Source organism: Chamaea fasciata, unplaced genomic scaffold (genome assembly GCF_029207755.1).
Source record: "Chamaea fasciata isolate MVZ Bird 193981 ecotype frontalis unplaced genomic scaffold, bChaFas1.0.hap1 SCAF_3, whole genome shotgun sequence".
Taxonomy (NCBI): Eukaryota; Metazoa; Chordata; class Aves; order Passeriformes; family Sylviidae; genus Chamaea; species Chamaea fasciata.
The window spans coordinates 22079139-22100891 of NW_027094088.1; the positions used below are offsets into that span (position 1 = coordinate 22079139).

Consider the following 21753-nt stretch of genomic DNA (forward strand, 5'->3'; position numbering starts at 1 on the left):
GCAATATGGGCATGGCCATTGGTACAAGTTTACAGAAGTAGTTTGCATAACCAATGAGAACAACTTTCTGTATTCATAAAACTTCCCTGTGGTCACTGGGAAAATAAATATGTAATGCAGACTTTAAAAAAAACCCAAGCTATAAAAGAAATGCTCGAGGGTGTGCTTCCTTGGAGCTTTCTGAGAACTCTTAACACACTGTTTATTTTGCAATGGTCTAGCAGAAAAAACAGCCATCAGCTGCTTTAGCTGCACCAATGAAGACCTTCAGCAGCATGTTTTGTTTTCTGCCTGAGCAAGTCCTGGAAGTCCTGCAATAATTCTACTGCAACAAATCATTATGGTGTTTATTTTATATGGGACTCAATGGACTCCAGTTGTTCTCAGACTAGTCCAACAGGCGAGATTTCCTTGCACTAAAAAATGTTTTTAAAAGCATTCAGAAAACTCCAAAGTGTCATGAAAAGCCTATAAATCAGACCTTCCTCAAAACTGCTTTGCAGATTTTAACTTTCCACTCCCCATTGCAGGTCAGCATGTCCTAGTAACCTGACTGAGCCTTTGCTGACAGTGAAATAGCCTTTCCCATACTTCGTATCACCTCACTCTGGTCTACAACTGATGGCATCAGATACAGGTGAAACTCTTGTTTCTGAGTGCTACAACATCAGCATCCCAATTAGCCTGCCTTACTCCTGTCTTGTTCCAAAGTTTCAGTCTCAAACCTTGCAGTACCTTGGGAAAGTAATTACATCCATAGTTTGCTGTGAAGGTCTTATGTGACACCATATCACATGATTTGTTCTCTGCAGCAAGCTCTGTTTGCAAAAACAAGAACACACTCATCTAACCTTCCATAAATATTGGCATTATTTTTATTTTTTTTTACTAATTACGTATTTAACCTTTAGTCAGAGGGTAAACTACGCAGCACAATCACTTTTTTTTTTTTTCCCCAGGGGAACTGCATAATAAAAATACAGGTAGTAGACAAAGGCAATGGCTGAAAAAAATCTGCTACCTGGAAATGAAATTTCTTTTCAGCAATCGTCAGCACCCACAGGCCTTGTCACAAGGAACCTGCCAGTGGTGGCACCAAAGGTGAGAGTCAGGACTTACTTCCACTGCCAAGTGAGCACATGAGTCATCCCTGCCTGTGTGAAGAGAGGAATGTACTGCAATAAACCCTTGCCTGATTGAGGTTAGAAGCACAATTGTTGCTGCTGATCAGAAATAAATTAAGCAGTCTAGTTCTGCTATGGGATAACCTGTGCCCTCTAGGAATTACATGATGCTGGTTAGGAAACACTGACCAAATGTTGTCCTTATGTAATAAAGTTCCTCAAATGCCTTTTCTTTCCAGGAAGAAAGAAAAGTGGACTGGAAAAGTTATTTAGCCTAGCAATAGAATGTGCCACAAGCCCAAACACCAAAAGCCTTTGAGCTGAGATGCTGTGTGAAACCTGCAAAGAGAAATGTGTGATTTAGTGTTCTCAATGCCATGGTGCTACAAGGTGTCATCATGACACTGATGATTTCATCAAACAATTTTTGATCTGAAGCATCACTTCAAGCATCCCTGGGAGACAGTGTTCTGCAGATTAAGAGTCCCCCTCTCCAGAGAATGATGGAAGAGTAATCAAAATGCTGCAGAAGCACCTGAAGGTGACAGTAAAATTCAAAAGCCGTAGTAATTTTAAAAATAAAGCTCTTAAAGGAAATAGAGTAATCTGGAGCAAAATTACTTTTTTTCAGCCATCTTTATTATTTGCCATGAATGATAGTAATTTTCAGAGCAAACTGAAGCCTACAGAGCACCTTCTGGGTTTGGAATCAAACCCAGAACCCAGGAATGCTGTGTAATCATGCAAGCTGCAGACTTCAAGGAGACTTCCGAATGCTCTCGGTGCATACAGACATTTCAACCCTCATTTGTTTCTCACATTCTGAGCAGATGGAGTAGGTCACAGAAAAATCACACTGATCATGGGATATTCTGTTCCCCAAAAGCTGGGGGACCTCTGTATCTCCCCTGATGACAGTCTGGTTTGGACAACATCAAGCTTCCGAGCCTCTGAGGGCTTCCCTACCCTTTTGACGCTTCAGTGGGGCAGTGACAAGATGAGAAATCATGGTATTTCTAGGCTTTAGGCATTAGCCTCTAAGTGAATTTCAGGCTTTTAGCATGAGGGCCCGAAGAAAATTCAGTTGTTCATTGGGAGCAGAAGATAACACAAATTCAAGTCCGCTGGAGCCAGTTAATGATCCCTGGGTGAGTCATTCTCACTCCTGTGGGACAGTGCCTCTTCATTCCACACAGGATGTACATTCTGTCCAATGCCTGCAGGGTTGTTCAGAACCAGCTGATGAATTATTCTGAAAAAATCAAGTTGCCTTCCAATATTTAATGAAGAAAAAGCTATGCACAGCCTTGGAAACCGCGCTGTTATATTTTAACTTCTTTTTCTCTTGGCAACAAGCTGGACAATTTGATTTCTAAAAGAATAACGACTGCAGTCATCTGCAGTCCCTCTATTACCTTAACCAAACTAGTGATCAACATTTAAAAAAACCTTAGAGGACTGCCCCATTCTGAAAAAAGAAAGTGGGAACTCTCTGGTTCAGCCTAGCGCAGGCTAGAAAAACTTCTGAAGCCTTCAATACTTCCCCGTGATTTTTCCATCTGCATGGAGTTTATAGCTTTTGTACAATCTTGTGTCTATTTCTGGAAATTCGTCACACAAGGCCACAATACTGGCAATGCCCTTTAGATACTATTTACTGCCTCTTTAATGGTCTAAACACTGTTACAAGCAGAAACAGTTTACTGAGGAAACACTGAAAATTAGCATCCTCGTGGCTGAATTTTGATCCCTGATATTAAGCAGATATTAGCTCGTTATTCACAAATAAATAATTACTCCCAAATCAGTAATTATGCCTAACCAATGCCAATACTTAGCCTTTGTGACATATCTGCCGAAGTTCCTTCTACAAAGTTCAGGATATCATTGTTTTGTTTTCTGAAAAGTTGTTTAATAGAGCTGTAAATATTGATTTAGAACATGGTCAGATAGGGTTAGTTCATTGTGAAGCACAGACAGAAGGAAATCCAGCAGACTTCTAAGAAACCTTTCCAGCCCAGGAAGCAGCTGGACTGTTGGCATCTGCCTATTTTATCAATACACAAACCACATTACTTTCTGGAAGGGATAATACTTGTTAGCTTTGGATCACAGAACCTCTTCCCAGCTATAGAAATGATTATCTGATTAATCATAATTGGGACGGTTTCACATCTCCCATTTACCTGATGAGGTTTCTAGTGTTTTCTTTGAAGGACTGAGAATCTAACCAGAAAAAAAAAAAAAAACAAACTACCAACCCCAAAACTCCAATGCCAAAGAAACTTTAAGGCAATAATAATTTTCTGGGATTGTTCCTTCCTAGCTGTGGGAATGTTTAAATTACAGTGCTAAATGGGGATATTGCCTGCAGCTTTCATAGAGGTACCATAAGAGGAAACATGACCTTGTAGTCCTGGCTGTAAAACGAAGAACCCACCTGAAAGCTCAACCCAGTGTTGAACTGCATAGTGTTGCTTTATGACACAAGGCTTGTGTTTGCTGTGCTCTGCAGCATGTACAACCTCCTTCTGTGAAGAATCTCCTATACCAAAATAGCTGAGAGAATCCCAGCTTTGTGGAGAAATGAGATTAAAAAAATTAAAACATTTTCTTATCACGACTCTATTTACTTTCAAGCAGATTCCTCAAATTTGCCTGATTCACACCTGGGCTAAATGCCTGAAGGTAGGTGACAGAACCCTTGCAGAGTGTTCACAGGGGTTCTGCTGTGCTCTCACTGAAGACAACTCTTGATTTTAGCCATAACTGAATATAATGTCTCACTTTTATCCTGTCTCAGAAGTTATCCTGCCCTCTGTCCCCAGATAATCTCTCTGAAATCAATTGCTTTATTGCAATAATATCTGCACCACCCTCAAGAAGCTGCCTTTTGATTGCTCTCTTTAGGGGTTAACTTGCACTTTCTTTTCCTCACAGACCTTTTCCAAAGCAAAGCAGAAATCTCTGTGCTGGAGCAGTACAACTTGACTACCAATACTAGTGCTTTAATTCCATGCCCTGGGAAAATTTCTCTGGATGCCAATACTCTTGTGTAGAATAAACTTCTATACCCTGCATACATGCACTCTGCATGTACATATATGTTTGTTAATGACACAGTAAGTCATACACTTACACATTTTCCTACATTAAAAGGCAGGTTCTAAGGGGAAAAAAAAACATAATCACTTTTAGATTAGCAGCTGTATTAACAGCTGTCAAAAATGTTACTCTTGGCTCCAATCAATTTAGGCATTATACACTTTATTAGTAACATATAATGGTAAGAAATGATGCCATCCAATATACACATACATACAGTATTGCAATCAGAGAATATTCATTAAGAACTTTTAATTTTCTCTTGAAATAAAGAATTGGACACTAACAAAACCAAAATATTACAGCAAAACATATTTCTTATCTTCATGAGTAGAACAAAGACATAAGCAACATGGGTCTTACACAGAAGTACATTTCTCTTAGGAAATTTTTTTGCTTAATCCATTCTAGTTCCTGCATTAACATCACTTCCCCCTTTTCATAGACTTCAGACCGAATGGTGGGGCTGGGGCAATCACATATTATTGTGCACAATGACAACTTGTGCTCCATGAAACATTAATAGCCTGTAACACTTGAGAAGGAGGTACATACATGTACTGAAAGACAACAACTGTAAAGGTCACACACTCCCATTCACACAGGAAAACTAGTGAGTTCACAAAATGGAAAACAATAAATGTTTACAGCTCAACCCAATTTCACTTGGTTGTAGATGCACAAGGTAGTCCAAATATTTATCAAAAATCATTTTTTCATTAGGCAACCTGGGCTGGCAGCTCTAATTACACACTCCACTGATTGTCTCTGAAACAACAGATTGCCCTGAACAAAAGAGGCAAGAGGCTGAAGTTAGAAAAGTCCTATTAATCTGAAATTATTCATATGTATTTTTTCTACTTCTTCCCTTGTTCTTTCCTCCTTGTAAAACATGGGCCTTTAGCAACAGAAAGAGATCTTACTAAAGACAAGCACCCATCTACAAATACTTTTTCTGAGGGACTTACCTACCAGCAATTCCAGACTATGCCCTACCGGACTGGTATTTTCACACCCAGCCAATAGAAATGAGGGGTTTAAGGCTGTGATAGGAATCCTGAATAAAAATACATCAGTGTGTTCTCCAAGTCTCTTCCACTGAAGTTACCAAAAGTTTAACATGGCTGGGAAGAAGCACAAAGATAAGAACTAATTTTAAGGCTAATCTCTGAATTTTGTAGCTGAAAGTTGACAATTGCACAACCTGCTGGGCTCCTGGGAACTTGTGGGCAGGCCCCTTGGTCCGCACTGTGTGTTCTCTTGCATCCTCTAGAGTTCTCCTGAAACACTTGAAAAAAATGCAAATTGAAAAGCAAAAGCTGATGCATAGGATTGGGATGCCTCTCCTCACTTGGTTTCTTACACCATCCTCTCCTAATTGATGTGCAATTCCATTCACGATACAACCACCTCTTTTAAAAAGTTAGGATTTTTAGCCCCCAGTTCTACTCTTGCTGGGGGGCTGAGCCAGGATCTCAAGGCTAAGAGTCAGAAACCCTGACTTCGAATTTCCAATTCGAGATGCAGGTGGGGTTTCCAGGCTAAGAAGGTTGCATGGAGAACTCACAGCAACCTTCCAGTATCTGTAGAGGGACTACAGGGAAGTGGGAGGGACTCTTTGTCAGGAATTGTAGTGATAGGACAAGAGGACATGGGTACAAAGTGAAAGACAGGAAATTTAATTTAGATATCAGGAATAAATTTTTTACTGTGAGTATGGTAAGACACTGGAGCAGGTTGCCCAGGCAGGCTGTGGACACTTCCCATCCCTGTAAGTGTTCAAGGCCAGGCCGGATAGAGCTTTGAGCAACCTGGTCCAGTGGGAGGTGTCCCTGCCTGTGGCTGGTGGGTTGGGACCACATGATCTTTAAGGTCCCTTCCAACCTCTCAACATTCTATGATTCTATGTTTGATTAAGTGGAAGCTGTCTGCTAAAACCCAAAAATTAAAAGCAAAAATAACAAAGCCTCAAGTACTCCAAATTTATTTCTGCCATGAGCTAGAACCTCAATTTCTTGATGAATGATAAGGCTATCACATAAAAAAATACTGATTTGCTCTTTATTCTGCTGCTGAGCTTTTCATTTCAATACTTTATCATTGCCTGAAAATAGCTCATGGGTTTCCAGCTTTCAAGCTCCTTTTAGAAGGGGAATATTAAATCCAGGATGTAATTAAACCTTCATTATTAGGAATATTTTCTTTTCAGGGACCCAGTAGGGTATCTAAGAAGCCAAAATCTTGTTTCAACCTTTTCAGAAGGTAGTCAAGTAATTTGGCAGAAGATAAAAAACACAAAGAGCCAGAACTATAATATTTTTTCAATAATCAGCTGAACATAACTAAAGAAACTGGAAATTAGTAGTGAAGAAAGGAATTGAAAAATAAATATTAAGAAAGAAAGAAAAAGCTCAATCTTTGATTTTGAACAGTGTGTACTGAACAGGTCAGCAAACATCCTGGACACTGACAAAGACTTTCCACTGGATATTTGAAAACAATTCCCCAAAACGACAAAAATATTATCTTGTTAAGATTTTGCAACACCGAAAATCAAAACAACCACGGGCTATGAACATAAATATATTCTGTACCTTGCTGAAAAACATATATATTTTTTGGTACATGTTGTTATCATTTTTCCAAAGGGAAAAGCCACCCACATACGCCACAAGGCAGAAACTTTCACTTTTCTCACTAGGACTGAAAATGTGTACATCCCTTGATGGGGCAGCTTCCACATAAAGGACTGACATAATGAAAGCATCTCTACTTTCACTCCTATACCCTTATCTGCCATTTGAATAGCCAAGAGGTGCTTTTCTATATTCAGCTACTTCAGCAGCAGACTCTTCAAGAGCTCACCTCTCCAGGAGCAGCAAGGCCTGGCCATTTCTTTTCTCCCTAGCACTGGACCTGGCAAAGAGACGTGAACCCCTTTGGCAAGGCAAGTGTTCCAAGCCTGCTTAATTTATTCTGATAGGTCTTCCCCTGTCTAAAGCATTTATCATACAAAGTGTTTAAATCAAGATCATCACATTTAGAGGCTAAGCTTAGAAAAATAAGTTTTCAGGGCCCTTTTTATACAAAAGGGTTTTCCTGAGTCTGCAGCAAAATAAGGGGGGAAAAAAGCTTTTAATGATATTTATTGTACATAGAGACTATCTTGGAGTTTGTTGCTGTTTACCCCAGCCATTCACCAAGCCCCAAACAGCTGCTTGCTGGCTCCCTTCCCCACCAATGGGATTGAGGACAGAATCAGAAGGGTAAAAGCTGGAAAACTTACGAGTTGAGATAAAGGCAGGGAAAGCAGAAGCCCCACACACAAACAAAGAAAAACAAGGAATTAATTCGCTGCCTCAATGGGCAGGCAGGTGCTCAGACATCCCCATCAAGTGCAATGGCTACTTGGGAAGAAAACACCACCACTCCAAACATCCCTCCCTTCCTCCTTCTGCCCCGCCCTGTATACACTGAACACGATGTCACATGGTGTGGAATATCCCTTTGGGCAGTCAGGGTCACCTGTCCTGGCTGTGTCTCCTCCCAACCTCCCACACACTCCCAACTTCCTTGCCTTTTCTGACGTATGAAAAGGCCTTGGCTCTGTGTAAGCCATGCTCAGCAATGATAGAAACATCTCTGTATTATCAACCCTGTGTTCAGCACAAATCCAAAACAGAGCCCCATGCCAGCCACTGTGAAGAAAATTAACTAGCCCAGCAGAAACCAGCCCAGAGTTAAATAATTCCCCCTCCCCAACTGTAACAATCTGGGGAAAACTTGGAGTAGGATTCCACCTTCTGGATGGCATTGCATCTGTGGGAACTCAAAGACCCAGCATCATGGATGGCACTGAACTTGCATGGTCAGTTTGCTGAGCTAAAAATTAAATATTTCCAAACAGTCCACTAACCCAGGTCTGACTTTCCCAGCAGTAGTATTATTGTAGTGCTGTCAGTTCTGTGGGTGTGTAGATAGAGCACAAGGTAAAAGAGAAAATTTTCAAAAGCACTGTAGTGAGAAACCTCCATCCCAAATACAGATAAATGAAGTAACAAAAAGTTACTGTTAATGAAGTCTGCTCATTCTGCAGCTAAGATGGTATAAAAGAAATTTTTTGATCAGAGAAAGTGAAAATATCGCTATTTTCCTTTCAGTCATCCTTACAGCTTTTAACAAACTGCAAAAGACATGATTTAAGTTACACAAGCACAGGAATTTCACATGCGACAAGTGATACAATTCATAAAAAGGACAGCACACATTTTCTGATAGTCCACAAATATTTAGAGGTTTAACACATAAAATGGAATTTCTTCAGCAGCACTGATTAAACTCAAGATGAGGCAGGGATCTTCTTTACAAAGTAAAGGCACTGGCTCTTTGTAAACACGTACTCCGCTCTCTTTAACTGAGAAAGCACTCAAAATATTCCATGGAGGAAACTTGTGTGGTAGTGTTCCATTGCTTGTAAATATTTCACAACAGAGATATCAAAGGCCTTTGTCCTCCTTTTTACTGCATTTAATAAGAAATGTTTTTTCTCCAATTTATCTAGTGAGAAACTTTTTCAATCTCCCCAGAAATGCTACAATGAAGCTATAGCAAGAACAGTGTTCTCTCTTGTCTGCCTTCTGATATCTATAAAGAAGTTTCAAGGCAAAAGAAATGTCAGATGCCAGTATGAAACACACACATCATCTCTTGTTTTCGGTATTGTGCTATCACTTTCCCAGAAGGAATCATTGGCTTATATTCAAATACAGATACATTTAAAATAAAAAATTAACTTGTGAACATCCTCCTGCTGTGCATCTCCCTCCTCTTTGACTTACGAAATGCACCAGCAAGACTGAACAAGAAAAGAAGATTATATATTTGTGATCCTAACAACTATGCTTCAAGATTCCTGATTTTTTTCAAGTATGCATCCTGAATGCACATGTCTCCCTACTGTGGAGAGTGTTCACACCATTCTTTACTAATGAAACTGCAAAACTTGAAAATGCCAAAAGAAATATTCCATACAAAGGCGAATTGTTTGCACCTTGGGCAAAATGAACTGAGCATCTTCATAGCTTCCAACATACAACTATCACCAATATCAACAAACACAATTTACTACTCATACACACAAATCCAGTGATTACACTAGCTCACGTTGTTCTGTTTTTAACCAAACTTGTGCGTTTCTAAGTCATCTTCCTGCAGCTTTATAAAGCTGACTGAATCTTTAATGTAGTGCTTTCAGGTTCTACAGGACTGTCAACTGGTACCTGAAGAGGGAGAGAAAAAATCAAAACACAACAGGAATTAAGCTGTTATTCAACAGAATTATTCTCACTCAGTATTCTATTTGGTTTGACTCCAACAGTATATGTAGTTCATTAGCCCAATTAAGCCATTATACAAAACCTTATTTTCCCTTCTTTTTGTAATAAAGAGACCAAACACAGAATTTAGTTCCTTAGGAAACTCTAAAGTATAGATTTACTGCATATAAATATTTGTCACGTGAAGATTAACTTCCCATTTTTTTCTCCATTACATTTACCACAGTAGAATCTTGATCAAGGTTCAGTATCAAAGGGATACTGAACATTATTAACACAGGCAGGTCTCAATCATGCATGGCAACATCAGGGCAAGGACTGCAGCTTTTCTTACACCCTGGCTAATACGAATGAATGAAGCCGTGTGTCCATCCAGGCTAATTACGGAGGTTGATAATGGAAAGCAGATGAGTCATGCACAGCCCCCAGAGAGCCCCAGCCCCGCTGGGAAACCCACAGTGAAATGCCACCGTGGCTGGGAAATGCCACACTGAGCACACACAGCTGCACAGGTTTCAGGTTCAAGTTAGCTCAGACAGCACCGGCTAGGAAGTTTCTGAACCTCATACAGACAACTAACAGTGTGCAGTTGGTCACAGGTGATCAAAAGCTGCTGATCATGCAAGACACCTACACAAAAAGAAGCGTGGCAGAGGATCTTGCAATGTCTGACTCCAAAAAGCTGTCTCTTATCTTGATCCAAACAATCAAAAACCCGAAGCACTGAAAACATTTTCCACTGAGAGCTTTATTTCTACTAGTAACTGTAGTAGTTTGGAAAAGCTGCTGAAACATGCTACCCTATGGTCATCAGAAAATGCTATGCTCACTCTTCATTTAAATTAAGAGTGTCAGCAGAAGAACAAACCCAGCTCTTTATGCAGCACTGTAAAGAAACTCCAGCATGGCTTCTGTGTATCAGACACTGACTTCATCTGAAGGTACTGCAAGTATTTTAAATAAAATACATGGTCTACAGGATGGCCTCGTAACCCAATGAACAAAAAGGCTTCACAATTTACAGTGCTACCCTGCTATTATGAAAAAGTAAGATTCAAGCAACAAAATAATATTATTAGTCACTTAAAATCCAAATATTCAAAAAATTCAAAGATTAAAAAAAAAATCTGAGAGCAGAAGTTTTTTCAGGTTTTTTCACGGAAGTTAAGGAGAGAAACAGATATGTGAGGGCAGCATCCCATGTGGCTCTGTTGTTCAAAAGCAGCATGGAATCAGTCATAAGATTTTGTCAATTACTCTTTTGCAGCTGATATTGCTATGCCAGTAGAAGTCAAGCATTCAAGTAGGTAACACAGTCGTGGTAAAAGAGTCGTCACTTACAGCTTTAACGTCCAAGTTCATAATCCCCGAATTGACATTGTGTCTTCGCAAATCTGATTTTATTAAGGCTGAAAAAGAAGGCAAAAGGAAAGCTGGTTCACACCTTTGCAGTGACATGCACTTCAAGGGAAATGTTTGCACGGTGCAAGCACACAGAAGTTGCTTCCAGCACACTGTCAAAACACCCGTATTCGCTCTTTGCAATTTGAACTCGCTGACAATTTGAACTTGCTCCTCACAAAGCACACAAAGCAGGAGATGATGAAGTATATTAAACTCAAGAACTTAGAGAAAAGCTTGATAGTTTCAGCACTTCCAGCACATTTGTGAGTCAACATGTGTAAACACTGGCACAGTTCCAGAGTGCATCAGCAATTTCCTGCATTTGGAAAAGTGCAAACTTCCTCCATTTGTTTCCACTTCTCACCCCACTCTGGAGACAAACATCTGTCTCAAATTCAAGACATGGGGGTCAGATGGCTGTCCATATATTAGCAACATCATGCTAAAAGCATCTATGTTTTTACATTAAAGAGAAACCATTACTTGCACTTGTAATTACCTGTTAAAATAATGCCCACAAAAATCCAAGCACAAAGAAAGATGTTTCCTGCACGAGGACTGTAGTCTGTTGTGAGCTTTCCTTGAACAAGTGTAAAGAGAATTCCAAATATCTATAAACAAACAAGTAACTTCATCAGGATCACACAGAAAAGAGTCATCATTTTACCTTTAAAAGTTCCAGGTCACATCTTATAGAAATCAAATTTTTAAAAAGCCAGGACTGTAACAGCTAAACAGAGACTTAGCTAAGTCTAAGAGAGCCTTCCTAGACTCAAGCATAGTGGCCTTCCTGAGAATTACTTCACTTGAAGGAATAAAATGCTGTTACCTGTGCTGATGCATTAAGGAGACCTGAGGAAGTGCCTTCAGACTCTGGATATGTAATTTCCACAGCAAATTCAAACCCAAGTGGAAGATAGCCAGTCATGAAGAACCTGTTGAAGAGGAGATCCATACTTGAAGCCAATTACTTTCAAATGAAAGGCATACACAAACATCATCATTTGATCAGCCCAAATATCCATGCTGGAGGAGAAAAAGAGACCATAAAAAGGGAGTGAAGGTGTGCACTGGAACACCTGCTGGAAGCTGCTATGGAAGAAGCTGAGGGATCTGATGAATGAAGGGAAGAGAAGGGGCTTAATGCAGCTGAGGTTGGTTGATGGGTTTTTAAACGGAAACTCTCAAGACATTTCTGGTTTTATCTTGACTTCTGTGTCTGAATACAGCAACATTCCCTGAGCACTTCTTGAGGCTTTTAGATGGGCACAGCGAACAAAGCAACGAGCATGGTGTTTGGGCTATCAAAGTATAGATTAATGAAAATGCAGAGAAGCCAGTCTTCCTAGATCTGCTCAGTTAAACTCTAATCACCTACACACTGGTCAACAGAAAGCTTCAACTTCACTGCAGATAGTTTTTTTAATTGGAACCAAACAAATTGACCACAATAGAGACCTCTCGTAGGTCCCTAAAAAATGGTAAATGAAATTTATTCAAAAGTGAGTGACTTTAGATTTATTCTGATGTAACAGAAGGTGAAACCCAATCTGTACTGTCTAAGGCATAGGCTGAGATCATGGTGACAGAATACACAGCAGAATTATCTAGGTAAAACATTTAAATATGTTTCAGAACAGAACTGCAGTAAGTCTTGTAGTGCTCTTTAATTGCTCACCCAAGCACTCCTCCAGTCACGAACACTACTATAAGGTATCCAAGGTCCAGGGTGAAGGTAAATACCAGCAACCCAATGAAAGAGAGAATGTAAACAATCAAAGTAGTTTGCCTGCAACCCAACAACAACAAAAAATTAACATTGTTAATGGAAGGCCGTAGCACAGTGCTGAAGCATGGAAGGATAACATGAACATTACATAAACCATTCTAAAGCTATATAATTTGCTTCATGTAATTCTGCCTCAAACTTAGCATGCAGCGAGCACATGTCCCTTCCTGAACTCTTCATTGTCTTGGTCATCTGGCTCCTTCACTCAAGGCTAAGGACACTTACTCAGACTCTCAAATAATGGACAATCACAGCACACGCTACTACCTTAAGACTATTTTAGTTCTCTGCTAGGTTGTACCTCTTGGCCATTCTGCAGTGCTGCCCATTACACTATATATCAACACAGGAGCAGCTGAGTCCAGCACCATTAGCAATAAAAGTCAGCCTCAATAAAAGAGGCAAGTCAAACAAATCTCATTAGAGTGTTCTATTTATTTTGAATCTGGAAGAAGGGGTGTCTTCCAAATTCTTAAAGCACATATTTATAAGCCAAAACACATGCAGAAACAAAGCCAGTCTACAGCATTAACATCCATTAGGCGTGTAGAGGCACATAAAGTAGTGAGTCACAGGGGAGAACTACTCCATCACAAACAGTGCTCCAGGGCAGTGCTCGCTCCTGGGGGCACCACACCATGGATGATGGACCCAGGAGCTCCTACCCCACAACAGAGGTCTGCTCCATGGTCATCCCCTGAATTAAAGGAAACCTTACACTTACTAATAGGATCAGGAGTAGCATAAAAAAAATTGAGAATCTATCAGCTGGCCATCCTATGAAACAATGCAGGGTAGGCTTTGAGACTTTATGCTTTCCTAGGAGAAGCAGCCCACTGGGCCACCTGGCCACTGTATGTAGGACCTACAGTGCTTTCCTTGTTAGCCTTTTACTTCTGAAGAGACAGGAGTAGATGACAAATCCCTTCCATCTTTGCATTCTGCTCCCTCATTTTAATTTCTTTTGGCCAATAACCAGTAACAGTCTCAAGCTTTTGCTGTAGCCTCAAGAAACTTGTTTCCAACAAGGCCACTAAAAGATCAGGGACAAACTGCATTTCATCAGCAGTTCGTTTCAGCCCTTAGGTTGGAGTATTTTCCTAATGCAATTGCACCACTCTCCTACCCCTAGCCCCACACATGCCTACCCACACTTACTTGTATGTTTTAGTGTAATCCAGCCACAAACCACAAATAATCGAACCCACCATTCCTGCCACCACCAGTGTCAAGCCAATTCTCCCAGCGTTCACTTCTTCTCCCTTTCAACAAATATTTATATGGTGCTCATTAATAACTTGCTTCCACTCAGAGTCAAGTTCAGACCTCTTGGCAGTCATAAGTGCAAACAAACATTCCTATGACTTCCACAGCTGTATGGTACAAGAAACTGTACAGAGGTACAAAAGAAACCAAACGTCTGAGCACACATAGCACCTAAAAAATAAATAAAACCTCTGCAAATGTACAATGAAAAAGAGAAAGATAAGATCCAAGAAACTTACCTCATAATGAGTTACTATCATCTGGTTTAATAATGTGGAGACAGAATAAAATGCCCCAGTCATTATACCTGCAGTACCAAGGAAAAAGCTTCAGTCATTCCAGGTGCAGCCATGAAGATTTGTTACCCTTAAGAATTCATCTTCTGACACAAAACCTTTTATGTACTAGGTAAAATCTCTTTACTGGACCTATAAATGGTATTTTGCATCCTTACAGATTTGCCAGCACTGGCATCAGAATAAATAAAAGTTTGACACTCCCTCCCCCATAAAGAAAAACCCCACAATTAAAATTCTGTGTCCTTCTGGCCTGCATTTGAACCTTTCTGCCAGATTACAAGCAGATAGCACCACTTACCATAACTAATTAGCAAAAGTATAAATGGGATATTTTTGAATAAATTAATAATGGACTGCTTGTAGGAGTAATCCTCAGGAGGTTTACTTTGCAGGACTGCTTGAGAGTGGCTGGGAGGGTATTTGGGCTTTTCTTCAAACACTGGGGAAAAAGAAGAAGGAACATTTTTTGATTCATCTCCACCAAATTAATGTGCCTTTTTTTTCCTCTCTCATTTCCTTTTTTTTTTTTTTTTTTTGGAAGTGTTTCACCTTGATGAATTTCATAGGATCAACTTGTAGTTTTAACGACTCCATGAAAAAAATTCTAGATTTTCTCATGGAAGAACTAAGTCACAACCACAAAAGGATGCGTTATTTGGTCACATCTGATTGCTACCAAAATATGGTCAAAGACAGACTTCATCTGCAATACATCAAGACATTTGTATATAAATTAGAAGATGAACAGAGCTTTATAATTCATTTTATATCATAGGTCCTTACAGCAAAGAAACTACGAGAACTAAATATTCTGAAAGAAATCACTCCATGTGAAGCACAACATAAGGTGAAATGGTTGTTGCTTAACCCTGGCACAACAGGTAAGTGAACACAAACTGGAAAAATTGTAACCTCAACTACTTTGAGCAGTCAGCTGCTTTAAGTGAGACATTGCAAACACTCACTATGGCCAGCATGTAAATTCCAGTAACTTAAACGCTTACCAACTCCTGTTAAGAAGAACAAAAGTGTGGACACTATCGCTGTTCCGTAGAACATGATGCCGATGTTATGCGCCATAAGATCAATATCATTTGGTGTATTTGGGACCAAAACAGGCGGCAACAAAAAGCCAATGGCAGTACCAAGCTGTAAAGCAAGAAAACAAAACCAAAAATCATTTCCCTCTGAACATAAAAATTAACAGAAGTGAAAAGTCTTATCAGGTAGAATTCAGAACTGTTATCATAATAATCATTAATGAAACTTTAGTATTGCACTTCTGAGCCACTTGGTCTCCATGTTGTTTTACAACCTGGTCTTCCATAACTCAGGCCTTAACCTTTTCATTTCTCAACTGAGCTACAATACCACACTTAAGTGTATATATTTACACTACACATAGTACTTATACAAGAATCTTTGTACTTATACAAGAATCTTTCACAGGAAAGTGAAAGTACCACGCATGAACATAAATTTGTATCAGTCATCCTGCAACTGAAGGGCTAGAAATGGCACAAGATTCCAGCTACTCTTGTAGAAATGTTCTTCATTTGATGTCATGCTTCTGCCACTACATTAGCAAAGCCTGACTGCAAGGTTTACTGCAGAACAGATAGAGCAGAGAAAAGCAAGAGAAAAGGAATATCCTTATTAAGGCCAAACTCAACAATTATTGCTAAGGAAATAAATAAAAACCACAAAATGAAGCAGTAGTGGGTTTGTATGTGGAGTAAATTCCAACATAACAACTGATGCTGCATTAAAGAGACATAAAACAGAGACTGAAGTCTTGGGTATATTTATAAAGCTTTTTAAAACATAAAGGAACAAGTCCTGCACTATTCTCCAATTTCTCTCTTCGGCTCCCTCCAAACTAAATGACATTTTTAAGTGTTGGAACACTTATTTTAGGTAAAATTCAATGAAAAAAGAGCACCAAAGACTGTTAGAGCAGCAAGTCCAACAATCAGAAAGCATGCACATTAGAGGTGTGCCACTGTGCTTACAAAGCACCCTTTGTGCATAACCTGATGAGGGTTTTGCTACCTTTTATTCCCCCAGGCCATCAGATTGACACAGTATCCAGTAGTCACAGGAAGAATTTGTCTCCTTTTGTCCTCACGCTCCAGTATATGAACCCTACAAACATAAACTGAGCACACAGTTACTTTTTTTCTTCGGGTATATTTTTTTCCTACCCCAATAGGAGCCAATACAGTACCCATAATGTTCCAACGAATTCGAGTTTCCTTATCCATTGTTTACATCTAGAGAGGTTAAGGCCAGAATAAAGTGTTCCAATGAGTTTGGTGAGCCTCATTTCAAGTGCTAAATACTTGTGGAGATCTGGCACTCCAAACAACCCTTGACAGGTACATCGCTGCATTCTCAGTGATTTGTGCTCCAGCTGCAAACGATCAGCATCTCAAAGAGATGAGATCTAATTTCTGATAACTGCGCTGTTCCTCCCCTGCCTGCTGTCCAGCCGTGTTTGCTGCAGCTCTGAAGTTACACACAGTATCTGATAAGCAATCAGATGGCCAATAGCTGAGTGGGTTATAGCAACCTGTTCTGTTACATAGTTCACCTTGTGCAATTATCCAGTACAGTGAGACCCAACGGGAATGCGTATGCAGGAGGGAACCGCAGTGGGATACACTGACAACATTACTTCTAACTTCCAAGTGCCTAACTCCGCATCTCGCTACTCTTTCAAACTAGCTTTTGAGAGTTTTTAGGGTTTTTTTTTTTAAGGAAGCAAGATGTGAGAATTGAGAAATTCTGTCGTTTGATGGACAGAGTACCAGCAAGCACTTCAGCAGACACACTGAGATCAGTCCTAGCTTCTGGAGGGGAATACACTCCAGAAATAACCACGGCTTATTCTGCTCACATCCTGATCCTGTTTCCCTTGTCCATCTCTCTCGTGATTCCCAACCACACAAGCCCTGTTCTCCTGCTCCTGTCTTGCACCACTTTAACCCCACATCTCAGCATCCAAGTGAAGCATCAGTTTCAGGCTCCAAGCTGGACACTTGACACTCTACTGCAGAACTGAAAACCCGGTAACTCCTTGCTGCAGGGAGGACTCGTGCATGTAAGGAAGAGTGGAAATTCAGCTGCCAAAGAAACCTTTAACCTGATACCAGGATGCAGATCCAAAATTTTTGCCTCACTGCTGAAACAACCAACAGTTTCTGAAATCTTCAGTCCAAAAGGGACAGTTGACTTGTCCACTGGAAAACTTTGATTTAAAAAAAAAAAAAGTTTGGGAAAACCTGTGAACAGCCAGGTGTCAGCTCATGAAGAATCAGCTTGGTAACCACCCTAACTGTAAATATGTAATATCATTGCTGTCATAATCCGAAGTGCACAAGCATAAAATCATTAGGCTCACATGATGAAAGAAAAATCCCCCATTATCTTAACCAAACTCTACCTATGACCTCAGCCTGTACCAGTGATGCTGATTTGAATCTTAGCAATTTTTTGCCACAGGACAGGGGAAAAAAAAAAAAAAAAAAGGGAAAAAAAAAAAGGCTGGGACAGTGGCATGAGGTGAGACCAAGGCTATAGGAGGAAAAACTATCATACTTGCATCTGTGCTTGCAGATGCACCTGTTCCAGCTCTCTGAAACTGGCCAGGACCAGAGAGCTTGAGGAAATCTGTGACTCAGTTATCAGCTCCCAACAGTGATGTTGGAACTACCACAGCGTTACACAAAACTTCACGACTCACCAGGGTATTGACTACTGGCACCTGGCAATTGGAGGCCATAGTTTAAAAAGCAGAAACCAATATATGTTGTCGCTGGTGCTCTTCATGAAAGCTCACGTAGTTCACACCCCTGCAGCTGGGGGTGGATTCAGTCAAATGAATCCAAGTGCCAAAATACAAGAGAAAAAGAAAGTGGAGCAGGACCACTTCTGAAAACGGTCTCGACCGATGTACTGCCGGCAGCTGATGGAAAGGTGTGAGCTGCCACACGGCCCGGCTCCGGCACCGCCAGGCTGGCCGAGGCAGCATCACCTTTCCACTGGCCCCGCTTCCTCACCTGTCTGCTCTCCCATCACCATATCCTGGAGAAAAGCCTTTTCCCACTTAAGCATCTTGTTTTTAACTCGATGCCGAACTCCAAGGAAGCCCACTCCTCCGAAGCCCCCCTGGCTCCCCTGCGGCCCTACCTGGTTGCCCAGCACAGCCACGGCGCAGGCGGTGGAGACCTCGGTGGGGCCGAACCAGACGGAGGCGATGCGAGAGGGCAGCCCCAGGATGAAGACCTGGGCGACGGCGCAGACGGCCTGGGCGGCCAGGGTGAGCGGGTAGCGCTGCGGGGCCAGGCTGCCGCACTTGAGCCAGGCGCCCAGCGCGTTGAGCCCCGCGCCCAGCAGCGCCGTGAGCCGCAGCCCGCGGGCATCCAGCAGCCAGGTGGCCGGCAGGATCAGCGGCACGTAGGCCACCATGTACACCATGGACAGCCAGTCGATCTGCGGGAAGGTGACGCCGTAGAAGCCGGCGAAGACGTTGCTGAGGATGCTGTACTGGATCCACTGGAAGGCGTTCACCAGCGAGTAGCAGCTGAACACAGCCAGCACCGCCAGCCGCCGCCGCGACAGCCGCGTCTCCAGCCGCACCTCCGGCCGCCCGCCGCCCGCCGCCAGCATCGCCTCGGCCTCCGGGGCCGCCGGGGCCGGCTGCTCCCCGCCGCCCGCCGGGGCCGCCCGGCCGCCGTCCGCCGCCTCCTTGCCGGGCAGGAAGCCATTGCAGCGCTGCAGCGGCGCCGCGGCCGCCGGCATCTCCCCGCTCTCGCCCTCCGCCTCCTCCTCGCCGCCGTCCTCCACCATCTCTGCCGTCTCCGCACCCAGCTTCCCCGGCGGCGGCGGCGGGAGCAGCCCGGCTCTGCCTGCCAAGGTCACCTGGCTGTGGCTCCGCTCTCCGCCGCCCCGCCCCGGGGCCGGGCCCTCAGCCTTGCCCGGCGGGAGGAGCGAAGGCGGCCCCGAGGGCGGGCGGGTTCGGCCCCGCGGGGTAGCGCTGGAGCGGCCGCCGTGGCTCCGGTAAGCCGGGACTGCAGCCCGGGCTGCTGGGAAGCGTTGGGAGTGCGTGCATGTGGATATACATGGAGATGGTTGTTTTGTTCACACCTCTGCTTCCGTTTTCTTTGTCCATCTTTCTCGGAGTTCCTTATCTGCACAGTCACTGCACGCCTGCTCATGTCCTGCTCCACCTCAGTCCCCACGTCCCAACATCTGAGTGATACATTTGCACACACACACACACACACACACACACACACAGACTCCTCATACTTCTTTAAGTCTTTTAAACTGACCTTACAAAGGCTGTGTGACTTTTGGTGGCTGCATGAGAACAACATGAGAGCATGTGATGGTAACGATGTAAATAATCCCCACGACATCTCCAAGGAAGGAGCAGCGTCACCTCCTTCCTGTAACCATTTTGACAGCTGGTGTGTCCGGCCCAGGCAAGGCTGGGTGGGCACAGCCTGGTGCTTTGTGGCTCATCACTCACCTTCTTCCTGGGCACAGGCCAGGGCACCTCGGCTGCTGCACCATCTCTGCCAGGGACACATAGGCCACATCACTTCCAGCACATTCTAGGAAAATCCAGGGCCTTCCCCTGCCATAATATGATTTGTGTCTTTGTGGTGGTGATGCAGAGAAATGAACTGAAGTGATGAGAGACAGATGGGCAGAGACAGAGGCCCAATTTGCAGCACAGGGTGGCCAGTACAGTGCATTATGGATGCGTGTGCATCCACCCCAGTCCTTCATTGCCTCCAGAGCCGCAGGCAAAACATTCCTTGTTTCCACTCAACCTCTGCAATTTGATTTGACACATACCCCAGGAAAGTGGCCGTCTGGCTCATGTGCAGAGGCGGGTAGACATCCCTTCAGTAAGCAATCTTCCCCCAAATCCTGCCCCATTCATGTCTGCACAGGAGCAGTGTCTGGTGCCTCCTATCACAGTTTGTAATTCTGCTGCTGCAGGCAGTGCCCCCTAATAAAGAGAGAGATTGTTCTCCAAAGCATAATAAGAAAATACAGAAATATTTAAGTTTGCTAACGATGTTAATAGTATTTTACTGGTTTCTGTAGGAAATCGTTTGGAATGTATTCAGCAAATAACAAACACACTGCACATTGTTCTTGGGTATGTCAGCCTAATCAGATCTGTCTGGGCTGTGGATACACTTGGCCACCAGTCTTAAGTACCCTCACTAATTAGGAGCTGGTATTTTACTCAAGACCAGTTCACCTATGTAACAGCCACACTTCCTGATCTTATTTACAGTATGGATAATAATATGGACACATGCTTCAAATTATTAATTTGGCTGTTTGCTTTCCCTGAGCACTTAGCTGACCAACAGTAGTGATGATTACTGGCACCGTGGAATTTTAGAGACTACTGCAACTTAGTTCTTAATTTGCAGGTAAGAGGTGTGTGCAAGAAATCTGCTCTTTAAAAATAAAGTTACCTGTGTCAGATTCAGGCCCTTCTTGCCTCTCTCATTCATGCCAAAAAAGACGCTGATTTATTTTTAGTTTTCCTCTGTAAGATCAGATGCTTGGTGAATTTCTCTCAGTTCCTCTGCCTGGCTTGCTCTAAGTACTGTAGCAATGCAGGTTTTTTTAAAAAAAAAAAACAGGACCTCAAGAGGAAGCAGTATAGTGGGAACTGGAACAAACATTATCAAAGCAACTGAACAGCTGGCTTCCACTTTAGGAATATCCTCAACATTCAACACTGTATGCTGAAAACACAGCTGAGACTCTGCCAGTATTTGCAGCAGTGGCCCTTCATGATCTCTGGCACAGGCTGTGGGTTGCCCTTGGGGCCAGAGAAAGGACTGTGACACTTTGGCTGGGTGGAATAGATGTAGCGTTAGCATCCTAAATTATTCTTGTTCTGGAAGAACGTACAACACTGACCTACAGCTGACTTCATTTAGCATTTTTTTCCCCTCAAATTTTGGATGATCTCAAAAGTCCACCCAAAGATAGTCCGTCCAAAGAGTTACTCCTTAAAACCAGAGGAAAACAGGCTTTTTTTTCTCCCATTCTTCCTTTCCCTGCTGTTGCACCCTTGCCTGCTTACAGCAGGCGGAGCAAATCCATCCCGTGCTAAGACTGGCTCGCACATCTTGTGTTTCACCGCAGCCGTGCCCACAGAGCATCATCCGTCTTCCCCATCCACCCAATGGCCCGGCACACCCCGTGTCATGTGCTTCCTGCACGCAGGGAGTAACCAGACACCGGGGAGCTGTGGAGAAAAGGAGGGCACTGGAAAGAGGACGTGGATACAGGCTAACTCCCAGGAGGAGACTTTTTCCGGAAAGAAGCAAGTTTATTTACGACAGATCAACACAGAGGCAAATCCGTCTTTGCTACACTGCACTGGT

At 42.5% G+C, this 21753-nt stretch overlaps 1 protein-coding gene across 1 annotated transcript; it reads right to left on the reverse strand.

Moving 5' to 3' along the window:
- Nucleotides 1–4383: 4383 nt before the first annotated feature.
- FLVCR1 (FLVCR choline and heme transporter 1) lies at nucleotides 4384–19174 on the reverse strand. The gene is made up of 10 exons (XM_066178299.1): nucleotides 18515–19174; nucleotides 15328–15472; nucleotides 14622–14762; nucleotides 14264–14331; nucleotides 13917–14020; nucleotides 12648–12758; nucleotides 11799–11904; nucleotides 11469–11580; nucleotides 10907–10974; nucleotides 4384–9508 (listed from the first exon to the last, which is right to left on the reverse strand). The coding sequence occupies exons 1-10, from the start codon at nucleotides 19172–19174 to the stop codon at nucleotides 9446–9448; spliced, it is 1578 nt and encodes a 525-aa protein (XP_066034396.1). The 3' UTR covers nucleotides 4384–9445.
- Between the last annotated feature and the right edge of the window lie 2579 nt (nucleotides 19175–21753).